The 14442-nt window shown below is 41.8% G+C and overlaps 1 protein-coding gene across 1 annotated transcript; it reads right to left on the bottom strand.

The window, feature by feature from the left end:
- Positions 1–590: 590 nt before the first annotated feature.
- Positions 591–10944, bottom strand: rhoab (ras homolog gene family, member Ab). Its single transcript, XM_083770194.1, has 5 exons — positions 10763–10944; positions 5715–5875; positions 4478–4598; positions 3540–3670; positions 591–3116 (listed from the first exon to the last, which is right to left on the bottom strand). The coding sequence occupies exons 2-5, from the start codon at positions 5868–5870 to the stop codon at positions 2943–2945; spliced, it is 582 nt and encodes a 193-aa protein (XP_083626320.1). The 5' UTR covers positions 5871–5875; positions 10763–10944; the 3' UTR covers positions 591–2942.
- Between the last annotated feature and the right edge of the window lie 3498 nt (positions 10945–14442).

Genomic DNA, 14442 nt, shown 5'->3' with positions numbered 1-14442 from the left:
TAGATTATTCTTCTGAGTTGTGGACTCGTGTAGGCGTATTGATTTTGAGTTGTTTCATCAATGTGGACGTGCAACTGGTACAAGTTGCAACAACCTTTGCAGGGAACTATAGCATAACATTTATTCCACTTTGCGTGTTCAGCCTCAGAGTCATTTCCCTCTTCTCTTCAACATCACTCGCTCCGTGGCGGTGAGCAGTCGCTGAATGCACAGACCAGTGGGCGTATCCTCCCCGACCCCACACACTCCTTTAGGTGGGGTGACGTCACCTCAGGCTCTGCTTGCATGCATGCACATTGCACAGACACAGCGGAGCTAAATGACGACTGATGAGAACCGTTTGGGGAACCGTTAATAAAACACTACACACACACACGTGCAATACCGCACGCACGCAGCATGGCACTCGCATTGTACACACACGCGCGGACATTGCTGGCCATTGTTGGTTTCACGCATGCGCACACCACTCGTGCTCACGGATACATACATGATACAGGTACAGGTACACATTGCTGGATGTAGGAGTGGTTGCACCACTCAAACTCCCATATGTAGCAGTAGCTCAGAAAACAAACATGGAACCCAAGTATTATATATAAAGTAATTTTATTACACAAACCAAAGCTAGTTTACAAATACAGTTTCCAGTCCTGCGTTTGTGGTGTGTGCGTGGCTATTATAAACAAACCCACTTCTCATATTTACAGACTTTGCATACAGCTTAGTTTTCCTGTTCTTTTACAAACAAATGTTTCATATGAAAAAAAATTAAAGAAGAAAAAAAATAATGAAAAGAAAAGGAAAGAAAAAAACAAGGAAATCAGTTCCTATTCATTTTGGCCCATTTATGTTAAAAATAATAAAACGGTAAAATACCATCCATCTAATTTGGGTAATGGAGGGTAGATCGAAAAGAGAGGGGTGGGTCCTTGCAGAGTTCTAGACAGGCAGCCGAGGCCAGCCTTTCTCCTGACTGCCCAATAACAGCATTTGGCATGGATGATTGACAGGTAGCAACAACCAAATGTAAATCACCATAATTCAGGTAAAGCATTAAAAAACAAATTCAAGACACACAAGCAATCCCTCTCATTTTAAATACTGATAAGACAACATATACATTAGTTTTTAGAGAGCGGATGGAAATACATACAAAACAACTTTAGTCTCTGGTTCCGAGTCAGTCTCCTCACTTAGAACAAGGAGGAAGACGACGACGACGACGACGAGTACAACATACAATGTCACAAGGAGCCAGCATTTGGGACATTCAATGTAATAATCAGATTTCTTGAATAAGGTCAATGTACCACGCTCAAACCTTCCAGCCAGTGGTGAATTCTCTCCATTGTTAGAAGGAAAAAAATGCATTACAATATATTCCCCAAATATGACTGCCCCCTGTTCTGACAACTAGGACACTGGCATGCATCTCATATACAGGTTGAGATATTTGTCCATTAGTTTACAAGGATGAGAAGTACCAAGATAATGTACAGATCTCAGTATTCCAGAAAATATTGGAATACTCCAGGGTCAAGCGATTGTATGAATTTCAACTCAACTCAAAAGCCAATTCTGTTTAATTGTGAATCGAGATGCCACCTTTAGGCATTCCATCTCACCGTCTGTGGCCAAATGCAGATAATTCTAGGGGGCATGAAAAAGGTTGAGCACCACTGACAACATAAGCTCTTCTGAAAACTTACTTTTTTTAGAATCGGCTTCAGGTTAAAAGGAACCAGTGGATGAGTTTGATGAGCACAATATTAGGGGGGGAAAAATACTTTTCCTTTTCATTACCAGCCACAGTGGCTGATTCCAATATTCACTCAGCTGTATTATTTCACTGACTGTCAGTCATCTGTTCCAATTGTTTGTCGAGGGAGAGTTTGAGAAGAGGACGGATGAAGAGCTCAGCTCACCTTGTTATAAATGTTTCTTCCCTCTATTGTTTTTGACTGTCACCTATTCTATGTCGACTGTACCGTCTGTACAGAACTTTAGATCCAACTCTTTCCTTTAGTCATTTTCAATCCATATATATATATATATATATGACACATCTTTACAGTATCATGTCCTTAGAAACCACAAAAAGTAAACTGAAACAGCTGTTCGATTAGTTATTGAAGTGACAGTGGGAGTCTGTCTGAACAGACTGGATGAGAGCTTCAGTAGTAGATTGTGTCGTTTCTCTTCCGTTGAGGCTGTTCCAACACAATTTGGTGGCAAGAAAAACAACCACACAACACAGCAAACTGTGTGAAATGTCCAAATTGGTTTTTTTTTGCCCTTGTCTGGAACGTATACAGTCATGGCCATTGATAGCAGCAAACAATTACTATATTCCTATCCCTCTTCATCCATCCGCCCACCCCACCATATAGTGCCAGCCAGGTATGCTAACTTAGAGTGAGGAGACCATTTGTGGTTATTAGGAGCGGTACATGTTTGTGCTAATTTCCCATCCCCAAACATTCACGCCACCCCTTCAAGGCAAGAAATCAACATCCAGCCACGGTGGCCAGTTACACTTTAAACTTCACCAGCCACGGTGGCCAGTACATCCCAAACTGCACCAGCCACTTTCACTTTTCAACTATAGTTTTAGAACATTATACAGGATTGTTAAATACTGGCTGACTACGTGCCACAATGGCCAGTAGAGCAGTCAAACGTCCCAGACACAAGCCAGAATTCACCAGATGGTAGCTGGGGCTTATCTCCAACCCACTTCTCCATCCCAATATCCTTGCCTCCCTCCCCAGCCCCATAGTCCTGGACCAACTTAGGTTAAATTGAGTCCAATGAATGGCCATCTTACAACGGTAGTCATTTACTGCACTCTTTTCTAACCCTCCCTCCCAGCATCCCTTCCCCTAGCCCCAGGCAGTAAGTAACCAGGGGTAAAAAACAGTCCAAATATAGCGGCCATTTTACAGCAGTAGACATTTACTGCTCTTCTTGCCACGGCGGGCCTGCAGTGCCGCTCTAGTGGCCATCTCAAACACCTCCCGCACACCATCCTTGGTCTTGGCCGAGCACTCCATGTAGCCAAAAGCCTGAATCCGATTGGCCATGTCCCGGCCCTCTTCTGGCTTCACAGGCTCCTATTGGATTAAAAGAAGAAGTTAGGGTTAGGAGTAAATGTAGGTTCTATTAGATGTTTAGCGTGTCATTAACCACGGTGGGAACAATATACGCTGTAGAGTGCATTGCTGAAATTTGGCGGAAGTAGCAGGAGTTTGACGGAAGTACCGCTCAAGGAAATGACATTGACGCTTTACAAAGTGTTGTGATTGGTCAAAACAAATATCGTATCTTGGGGAAATACGTCTGACGGATGTTCTGTCCCATAATTTCCGCCTATGCACTCTCTGCCTTACATTGTGACCAGGCTTTTCTCTTTGCATACGAGTAAGGCTGGGACAGAGGCTAGTCATTAATATCAGAAATACATATGCATGTATTTAATGCATATGCATTAGTCATGTTTTTACACCTTATCTAACTTTGAGAGAGATCCAATTTACCTGCTTCATCTTGGCCAGCTCTCTGCGCGTGTGATCATCGTTACGCAGGTCCTTCTTGTTCCCCACCAGGATGATGGGGACGTTGGGACAGAAGTGTTTGACCTCAGGGGTCCACTTCTCAGGAATGTTTTCTGTAGGACAGACACAGCAGGGACACGGGATTAAAGATTGTACATATGGACGCACGAAAGCTCAAATGATGGCTGATACTAGGGCTGGGCGAATAACCAAAACTATATCGAAACAGACATTTAGAACAACCAAATTAATCTTGCTCATTTAGGTTAATGGGATAATCGTGAAGCACGTTTTTCCCAGCGTGTATTCAAGTATTCAAGAAAAGGAAATTGTAAAAATTTTACTTGACTAAATCAATTACGCCGATTAACCACTTGAGCCCTGTTTTATACTTTGTTGTACAATGTTGACATGTGACAATATCCGATCTAGAAGCTCAAAACGCGTTGCATGGTCATACGTCTTTTAAAAATCGTTTTTAGTTTGTAAAAATATTTTTTGGCGATTTATTTTTTATCCTTCTGCCACTGTGGCTGAGAAACATTAAAACACGGTTCAGGAAGAGGCCGTCTTATGAAGCAGATGGTTCTATGACATTGGCTTAATTATTTTGTGCGTCCACCCCCTTCCTATATAAGCCCATTATAACTTTAAACTCCTTTTACTGGCGACTGGTATTGTCCTAATATGTGGGGGGGGGTGGGTTGATTTATTTTTATTATTATTATTTTGTAAAAGAACCTCCTCCAGAAGGAGGACGGAAACTAAAACAAAATAATTATATATGAAAACAAAAAGAAAAGGAAAAAAAACCCACACACACCCCCTCACGTATTAGGACAATGTCAGTCAACAGAAAAAAGGAATGGTGTTTGATGAATCTATCATGAGTTTGACGTTATAATGGATTTGTATCTTACCCAGGCTGTCAGGGCTGTCTATGGAGAAACACATGAGGATGACATCAGTGTCTGGATAAGACAGCGGTCTCAGCCTGTCATAGTCCTCCTGACCTGCTGTATCCCACAGAGCCAACTCCACCTACAACACAGAAAGAGGGAGTGAGAAGACGGGATGAATGAGTGTCGATATGGGCTTACAGAGGCACGGGCGTGGAAAGACGAGGAAGAGGTTGAAACTTAGGGAGATAGAAAGACGATCATGGGGAGATCAGGTATTATAGACATTTAACAATTAATCAGTACTCTGCCGACTTAGCTGGACAGCAATTAAAATAGCTGGTAGCTCAGACAATTTACAGCAGATCTGTGCCAGTATTTAGCTTGTGCTCGGGTGTTCACAAAAACTAGTAGAATCTGCACACTGGTAATGCTGGAAAAAAAAGCTCTGCTATATTTGTATTACCGTCAACGTTTCGATCAATCAGATCTTCATCAGGACATACAGTTTTATTATACAGAAATTACAGTAGTTGTATTACATCATGATAAAGACTACCAACTAAAGAAGGATATTGTCCAATATCATAATTACATGTCTGTTTAACAAACAAAACCGCTGGAACATTGGTTGAGAATTCAGTAACGGTTTGAATCAATCCAATGAACAGCAGTGGCCAATGCAATATCTAAGTTGATCTCTGACAACACACTTCATTACCCCTATGTGAGGGGTGAGCCGTGTTTTTTTAATTTTTCAATTATTTTTGAGCAGTGCCTCCGCTCCATTACGGAGCTATGCGTGTCCCTACTTTATCTATGCGCGTCCCTGTGTCTGTCCGAGCACGGAAAGCGGCAACACGGTAACTTTCATTTCTCGACCGTGTCGGACGTGGGAAATATATATATTTTTTTCATTTCTTTTTTTATAATGTCTTCGTAAAAAATATATAATTAAAACACATCCTCCACACATAATATCAGTCACCAGAACCAAGAACCAATTAATCTAACAGAGTTTGAAAAGGAAGGGGGCATGTTTGAAGTTGAACCTGTCTGGGGTGCTCACAAACGCCCAAGTAGCTGTTAAATGACCCCAAACATGTTTGAAAGTGAAATATCCCTTTAAGCTGCACATGCGTTCAAATTCTGTATAAATGTTTTTTTAATACAGGCTAAAAAAATTATGACAACTTACATTGCTTTGTTAATTACTCAATAGCTTAATAATCCTTAGTCTCTACTATGGTCACTGTACCTGTTTGCCATCCACCTCAATGTCGGCTACATAGTTCTCGAACACTGTGGGCACGTAGACCTCAGGGAACTGGTCTTTACTGAAGACTATCAGCAGACAGGTCTTTCCACAAGCTCCATCCCCCACGATCACCAGCTTCTTACGGATGGCTGCCATAATACCTGGGGAGGGACAAATAGGGAAGACCATGAACCTTGAGAGGTATTAAAAATGGTACTGCACCGTAGTCTAGGCTGCGTGGGACTGGGTTAGGATTTAGGAAAACACTTTCCAGGGGGTTTAACCCTAATGAAATTGTGTCCGCTTGTATGGATTGGATTTGGATAGTTAAATATCAGCGGTTCACTTTGGTTATGGGTTCAATTCCACATGTAGCGCAAGAATGCCTAATTGAATGGCTTGATTAATAGTACCAGCATAATAAATAAACATTAATTGATGCATGGCACTGTAAGATGTCCTGGATGAAAGGCTAAGCATGATCCACCCAGGGCCAGAATGGTTTGTTACATTAACCTTATGTTACATTAACCTCAAGGAAGCACAAGAATTTAAGAAAGCAAGAGATCGTGAGTGAATGAGCAGAATAATTGAATCCTGTCTCGTCTTGAGGAGGGTTTCCAAGGACGTTGCTGCACCCTCGAATCAGCCAACAATTATTTAGTCACTGTGCCAATTGATTAGTTAGTTAGTTAAAAATCACAAATAATTTCTCTCTTCAAAATCAAATAATTTCACATTAGTGATTAAATATATATAGTGACAATACCAGATCTAAAAGCTCACAACATATCGGGATGCGAGGTGTTGTGAGGTTTTAATAATAACATCGACATGCATCTTTCTTACGAAGGTTGTTGGCAACAGGAACGCAAACAAAAACAACAACACACCCATGTTCATATGTGACACGCTCAGTCGCTCACCCCTGATCCATCATAATAAAGGAGTGGACTATCTGTACAAATACCCACCTGAACAATTATGTCCACCAACATTAAGGGACAGAATTAACAGGGAAAGAGACTATATAGGCTCCATCTTGCGCCACCCTTATCCCTAAACTTATTTGCCATGTTTTACTATTTTGAAAAACATTTTAAAATAGTTCAACTAGCCAATCTACATCAAGACATTGTGAGCTTGCAGATCGGCTATTTGAACTATTTCAAAAGGTTTTTAAATAGTAAAAAATGGCAAATTAGTTTAGAATTAAGGGTTAAGGGGTGGCACAAGATATAGCCCTGTGTGATTTGGGATGATGGGAGATTGAGTGGGGCAGTGACGTAGACTCCGTGGGGGCGTCAGGGCTCGAGCCCCCATGAAGAATTAGACCCGAATATAATCATTACTCTAATATATTTTATTAATATATTTGCCTCGGTCAGTCCCGTTTGTACCGCGCCGCGACCGTTCGCGCAATTCTCGTCTTGGCATTGACTTTGTATGTAATCGCGCCGCTCTAACCATCCAAGTCTGGCACCTTAACACCTCTTTTGTCCTGGCCCGGGGGCAGGGGGGTGGACCGCGTTGCCTGTCCACATGCAGATCAGGCATTCAAATGCTAATCTGGTGGCTTGTTTTCACCTGCCAGGTAGGGTATGCATAGTACTGTAGTCTGTACTCTGCAATAGGCTACTTGTTCACAATGAGAAGAAGTAGCACTAGCCATGACAAAAGTGCAATGGAAGAGAAAGAACGCAGAGGGAAAATAGGGGAAGAGACAGATTAAGTGGTGAAGAGACACTGGAGGGGAGGAAACAAAAAATATAAGCTAAGATAGATAAGGGGGAAATTATTGATGGGGTGGAGGAAAGGTACAGAAATGTATTTGGGGGACTGAGACAGATAGGGAGGAAAAGAGTAAAAGATGGATATGGAGAGAGAAAAGGATGAGGGAGCAACTTTAGGCAAACAGCACAGGATGAAAATGATAGATAAGATAAACATGGGTGGGAGAGAGTTAAATGAAAGAAATACCAGAGTGAGATGGAATGAATAGAGAACGAGATGGATAGATATGGGAATGGAACAACTTGAACAGATATTATATTAACAGAAAGTAGAGAGAGGTGGTGCATAGTGAGGTGGGTGGCTGCAGCCTTTCCACCAATTTAGTGATTGGATCCCCCCCCCCTCCCAGCTCAGTATAATTATCCACTGTCATTGTAATGACAAAGTATAATTATATCACGATGGCTCCTTCAATCTCTGTCAGAAATTGCTTTCCCCAGTAGGGTACATATAATTGGAGCAGTCTGTGCCGATTCACGCCCAGAGATAGTGATAATTATTGTGATTCAATGTGTAGACTGGCAAGTATAGGATACATCCATCTGTGCCACAAATGCCTGTTCCTGTTCAATGGTGTTGTGCCATTAGCAGTATGCCATTTGCAAGTTAACATTTTGTCTACAAAAAAACATTCATTCACATGACAGCTATTCACCATCCATTTTTTTATGTGGTGCAACCACTCCTATAGACAGCTTAGCCGCAATTTGCAACTCTAGATTTTTTTTTACAATGGGCTGAATCTAGAGTTGCAACAACCTCCATCCACTTCCTATTCATCTTTTTTGGTTTGTGATCCGCTTGTCTTAAATGACGTTAAACTCACCAACATTGCAGCTGCAGTCCAAGCTTGAATTATCCTCTTTCAATCTGCCGAGCTTGTTTTTCATAAAAATCCCCCGTAGACATGTTATGAGCTACTTTCTGTCCAAAATATTCCAATTGTGACATTTCCGAGCTGCCATTTTGTATTTTTTCAACGTGCCGTAAAACAAGACGTGAGGGGGAGCGCTTGTTTAATAGAATCTTACCTGCGCAGGTAAGACACCCAAAGAAGAGGCTGACGCAGTGCGACGCCCCATCAGGCACAGCCTTCTATTAAACAAACACTCCCCCTCAAGTCTTGTTTTACGGCACGTTGAAAAAATACACAATGGCAGCTCGGAAATGTCACTCTTGGAATATTTTGGACAGAAAGTAGCTCTTAACATGTCTACGGGGGATTTTTATGAAAAACAAGCTTGGCAGATTGAAAGAGGATAATTCAAGCTTGGACTGCAGCTGCAATGTTGGTGAGTTTAACGTCGTTTAAGACAAGCAGATCACAAACCAAAAAAGATGAAGTGGATGGAGGTTGTTGCAACTCTAGATTCAGCCCATTGTAAAAAAAATCTAGAGTTGCAAATTGCGGCTATAGACAGCTATGTGTGTGGCTGTGTCCCTGTGTCAGAGTCATGATAAATGTTTTTATGTGATGTATTCCCATGCTTTTTTGTTCTTGCTTAATGTAAGTCGCTCTGGATTAAGAGTATCTGCTAAATGCCTAAATTGTAAATTGAAAACAGTGTTATAGCGTTTGTTCACCACCAAGTGTCACTGTTGCACAACCTAACACACAGAGGTCAGGGAGGAGGGATTGTACAGTACAGCACCACTCACTTCAGACGGGTCTGATTTTTTCTGTCTGGGGTGGGTGTTTGGTTTATTATGCCTCTTACATTCTTTTCAGCCGACCATTTATATATTGGTGATGATGGAAGCTCATGCAACTGTTGCAGTCATATGTCATTCTGAACCTGGATAACAGCAATAAGCTGCTTGCCAGTTGCCTACTATGAAACAAACAAAAATGTGTCTAGCGGCTCTAGGTGCCTGTTGCGACACATAGGCTACACACAATGACACATAAGGTCATAAGTTCATAACAGTGACATACTAGGCTACAATTTAGCCTACCAAAGTACCAATACATGATTCACTCAGTGTTAATCACTACTTTGATACAGGTCCTCCTAGATGCAAGAATACTAAATGTTTTATTTATTAGAGAATGGTGTCTTGACAAATTTTGAATTACCCTAGTACCTTACTGAGCTCACAGTAAAGCTGACCCATAAGCATAGAAAGCCGGTCTCATTCTTCCTTAGCCCTGTGTGTTAAGGACCTTAAGACCATTGACCATTTATAACAGTGAATTTGGCTAATTTAGAACTTGGCTAAAATATAATTGAATGAAATATGGTTCACTTTCATGTTAAATACAGTACATTTTATAATCTACAGTATAATATTATAATCTATCAAAGAACACGCCCCAATACAAACGAAGGGCTTTAGTCACAGGAGCTACTTGTTTTCCATGAGAACAGTGGTTTGAAAAGCACCTAGGCATTGGGTGGGTCACCACCACAAACATGGCGTCATCACACAGGCAACAGATGGCTAGTGTGTGTGTCCGCAGTGCAAGAATGGGGTGGGTGGCCCCCGTTCCCAAGGCAAGCAAACGGCGTATTTAATATACACATACGGTAATAATACACACTTATTCCTGGCACATAGACCATAGTAGAACGAGAGGGGGTAGGCAGAAACTTATATTTTTCCACCACCGGAGAAAGGGAGAACAAGAAGAGCCAGGTTCTCTCCGTTTACTTTACAAACATAATAAACAATGAGCTTTAAAATAGCACTTTTCCTGTTACAAAGTCAGACTGTAATTATGTAATTAAGTTATAACACAGGACCTACAGTCAAATCGTGTGTTTATCTACTAGCCCTGTGTGTTCAAATGTAACTAAACAGACGTTACATTTATAAGCGTTGTTAAAAAGATCCTTGTTTGACTGGCCTCGGATCGCAAACTATAATCTTTGCGGTACAAGTTTATGAACATTGACTCAACTTTTCATAGTGACTTCACAGTCCTTAACAGACTTTCGAGAACGTTTTCATCCATACTAACGTTACTCCGTTCAAAGAGAGAAACCCCTAAATGTAACGAAGACAGACACGTATAGAATGCTAATGAAGTGCGGAAGGAAAGGAAGCGGCGTTGAAATGTGAGGTCGGTCGGTTGGTTGTTTCTTGTTTGGTTGGGGAAAATAAGCTAACTCAGTTAGCCTTTTTAGCCGGGTCCGCCTAAAAGCCAAGTGGCTCGTGGACAATTTAGGGCCATTCATAATTTAAAGTACATCTGTGAATCACCAATATAACGTGTTCATAACATAATTAAAAGGTTAATTGAAGTAGTTTACCTGCAGTTTATGTGTGTAGTGGTGTAGCAGCGGTTGGTGTCGTGTCGCGCTCCCTGTGCTGTGTGTGGCACTGGCTTCCAATCCGATACAATGAATTAGTTTGACGAGAGCGCGCGGCCGGGGATTGTAGCTGGGGGGAGGGGTGGCGGGGACGAGCATGAGCCACACCTGCGCGGGCACGTCATATTGGTTGGTGCCATGGTGGTGGTGCTCCTCCTCTGGGTTGTCTTTCTTTCTACTGGGCAAGCCTTGCTTGCTGCATGTTAACAGTTTGGGGGAAATGTGTGTGTTGCTGTTCCCTTGTTGAATGAGTCATAAACAAACACAGTCTATTTTTAGAAGTCGACACACAACCGCAATAAGGCGTTGTCAGACGTCAGAGCTATATCATTCTTCTTATCTTGTTGTCACACAGAAAGAGGAAGTAAGCCGGTAAACCCATGTTGGCAACTTCTTAGCCCCTCTCGGAACCCTCCGTAAAGTTTCTGAAATTTGAATGTTACTTTACGTAGGGTCCCTATGCATTTATTCCAGGTGTTATGGTACACAGATGTACATACCCTCCGTGCAGGCCGTGCTGCGGCCTTTTGGTGGTGGTGAGATGTTTCAAAAGAAGCATAAAACCGCCTCCCGCACCGGGACTGGCTAGCTGAGACAGAGCAGATCAGAGGCCAGTCCCGGTGCTGGAGGCGGTACAATGGGAAGTCAATAAGGAAGGAAGAGAGAATTTCAGAGCAGCCAAAACGGTCAAACAAAGTTACTTAACAGCTTCTGCGCCACATTACATTTCTCTCACGTTTCCGTTGTCTCCTATAGCCGATTTATGCTTCTTTTGAAACATCTCACCACCACCAAAAGGCTGCAGCACGGCCTGCACGGAGGGTAGGCTATGTACATCTGTGTACCATAACGCAGAGACTAAATGTTTTTATAATCGTCATGGGGGCCCACCGCCCCTCCCCCCGCTAAAAAGGTTGTTGTTTTTTTTCTTCGTTTCACACTAAACTCAAGCGTTTAGGTTCTAAACACTTATTTGTAACACTTTTTAAATGTGTCACAGTGTTTAGTTTATAAACAGAAGAGCATGTTTAAATGCCATGATTGCAGGCTAGTCCTGTCCGTCTCAGCAGATTATGTGTTTTGTCGCTGGGACGATGGAAGGTTTCAACGGCAGGCTGGCAGCCAGGGTGTTCTTGCTGGTGGTGGTTTCATTGTGAACAAGTAGCCTAAGAAGCAGAGTACAGTACTGTATGCATGCATACCCATACCTACCTGGCAGGTTAAGCACCCAGATTAGCATTTCAATACCTCATCTGCATGTGTACAATGGGACAGGCGACACGGTCCACCCCTGCCCCGGACAGTGAGGAAAACAGACGTGTTAAGGTGTAAGACTTGGATTGTTAGAGCGGCACGATTACATACAAAGGAATAAATGCAAAAAAATAAATTCAGAAACTTTACAGAGGGTTCCGAGAGGGGCTAGCAACTGAAAAAACTTTTTGTAATGTTATTGAATACGGTAGGTCACTGCATGTGTAGGCCTACGACAGAAGGTGTCTGATAGGTCCGAGTCGTCCGACCCCTTACCGTTTGTTTAAAAACCTTTCCCCCTAATGAAGATATATCTTTCATGATGAATCATATAAGTTAACCCACCCTTTGTTCATGTACACAGGGTAGGCCAGGGAGTTAGTCGATCTCCCTGTGACAATCATCTCTGAGTTCCTTGGCTTTCTTCCAACTTGCTAAATAATGAAGAGAACGTAGGCCTACTTGCCGCTTCACCTGGGGGTGAATTTAGGCAGTGCACCAAATTGATAGAAAACAAGGCAACATAGGCCTATTATGGCTAGACCTTGCATGATAGTTTTTAGGCCATTATTGTTACAATGGAGGGGATGTGTGTGTGTGTGTGTGTGTGTGTGTGTGTGTGTGTGTGTGTGTGTGTGTGTGTGTGTGTGTGTGTGTGTGTGTGTGTGTGTGTGTGTGTGTGTGTGTGTGTGTGTGTGTGTGTGTGTGTGTGTGTGTATGGAATAATAATGACCCTCAGACTTGATCAATTTTGATAATAATAATATAGGCTAGCAGTGGGTCATCGATTTGTCCATAGTGGACAAATGTGTACATGGCAAGACTCCATGTCTGTGACAAATTGTTGATGTAAATATACCGTATACTAATCCATACCACTACAATATCATTGGACACCTTGTTACTCATATCCATTTCCAGACATACATGTATAGGGCTATAGCCTGCATGGCTAGCCTATAAAACTAAATGAAACAGAATGGAACAGAAATATACAGTGGTGGAAAAAGTACTCAACATATTTTACTTAAGTACAAGTATCAATACTGCAATGAAGAAATACGTTACAAAAGTATTGGCTTGAAAATGTACTTAAAATACTAAAAGTAAAAGTACTAGTAAATAGCAGAATGTCCCGTTTCAAGTTATCAAATGTTTGAAAATCTTTTGAAAATAGCAGCTCTACAAGCATCGCACAATGCATCGCACCGCTGGAAATATCCTTGATGAAAACCTGATCCAAAGCGACCAGGACCTCAGAATGGGCTGATGGCTCACCTTCAAACAGTACAATGAAATGACCATGGCATACGTATGTCCTTGAGTGGCCCAGCCACAGCCCTGACTTGAACCCAATCAAACATCTCTGGAGAGTCCTCCTGAAAATGGATGTCCAGTGTCCACAGATGTCAGAAAACAAATCCAGCTGTGCATAGCTGTGCTTGCAATAGGCCTACCCAAGAAACCCTAACTAAAGTCTGTTATCAATCACTGCCAAATGAGCTTCAAATGAACTCATTTGAAGCACATTTGGCAGTGATAACAGACTAACCAAAGCAGTGATTTTCAACATATTTCACATCAAGGCCCATTATTTTTTCAGCATTTGAGCCACGGACCACCATTTGCCTCGGCTCTCAGACCCAAAACTAAAGAATATTTTGTTGTCGTTGGATAAGATTTTGTCCACAATTCCATGCTTTTGGCAAACGTTGACCAAAATAACAATTCTTCTACATTCTCTAATTTTGTAGACTTCTTGTAAATTAAGTAATGCAGATGTTTAACAACAATGTAACTCTTGAGAGCGTAAAATGAAACCAAATGGACTCGTTAGGCTCCATTTGGGTCCTCTCTTTGCCAACATTGAGAGATAAATGGAGCAGTGAAAAGAATCAAGGAGAAATAAAAGATGAGAGCAGAGATTTTGGAGGACCTCTCTGTGTGTGTGTGTGTGTGTGTGTGTGTGTGTGTGTGTGTGTGTGTGTGTGTGTGTGTTTTATCCTGCTATTAGGTTCAGTGTCCTGTTGTGTGACATGACATGTTGACAGGATACATGGTTGACAGTTGGTTATTCTAGACATTTTACCATAAATTATTCTACCCCCGTCAATTTATTACTTTCCATAGATGTGACATCACTGGCATGTATATCTTATTACATTTTTATATGCAGTCACAAATAACAGGTAGTAATTCCCGGTGACTGAACTAGCAAGAAATGGAAATGTGCCCGTCTGAGCCTGTTCAGATACATTCATCTACTCAGTAGTCAGTAGATGAATGTATGTAAAACCATCTATTTGTTCACTTCTTCAAGTAAATACAGTACACACATTAAAGGAGAATTCCATGCTAGAAGGCTT

Source organism: Protomyctophum parallelum (assembly GCF_964188405.1).
Source record: "Protomyctophum parallelum genome assembly, chromosome: 7".
Classification (NCBI taxonomy): Eukaryota; Metazoa; Chordata; class Actinopteri; order Myctophiformes; family Myctophidae; genus Protomyctophum; species Protomyctophum parallelum.
Note: the sequence above shows the minus strand (reverse complement) of the source record. Positions and strands in the feature narration are given on the sequence as shown.

Bases quoted from the DNA above. Each gene is read 5' to 3' on its own strand.
- rhoab (XM_083770194.1), bottom strand. From the start codon at position 5,870: ATGGCAGCCATCCGTAAGAAGCTGGTGATCGTGGGGGATGGAGCTTGT. The intron at 4,599-5,714 runs GTACAGTGACCA...TCTGTGTTGTAG, and splicing joins TTGAGGTGGATGGCAAACAG to GTGGAGTTGGCTCTGTGGGA. The intron at 3,117-3,539 runs GTAAATTGGATC...TTAATCCAATAG, and splicing joins AGCTGGCCAAGATGAAGCAG to GAGCCTGTGAAGCCAGAAGA.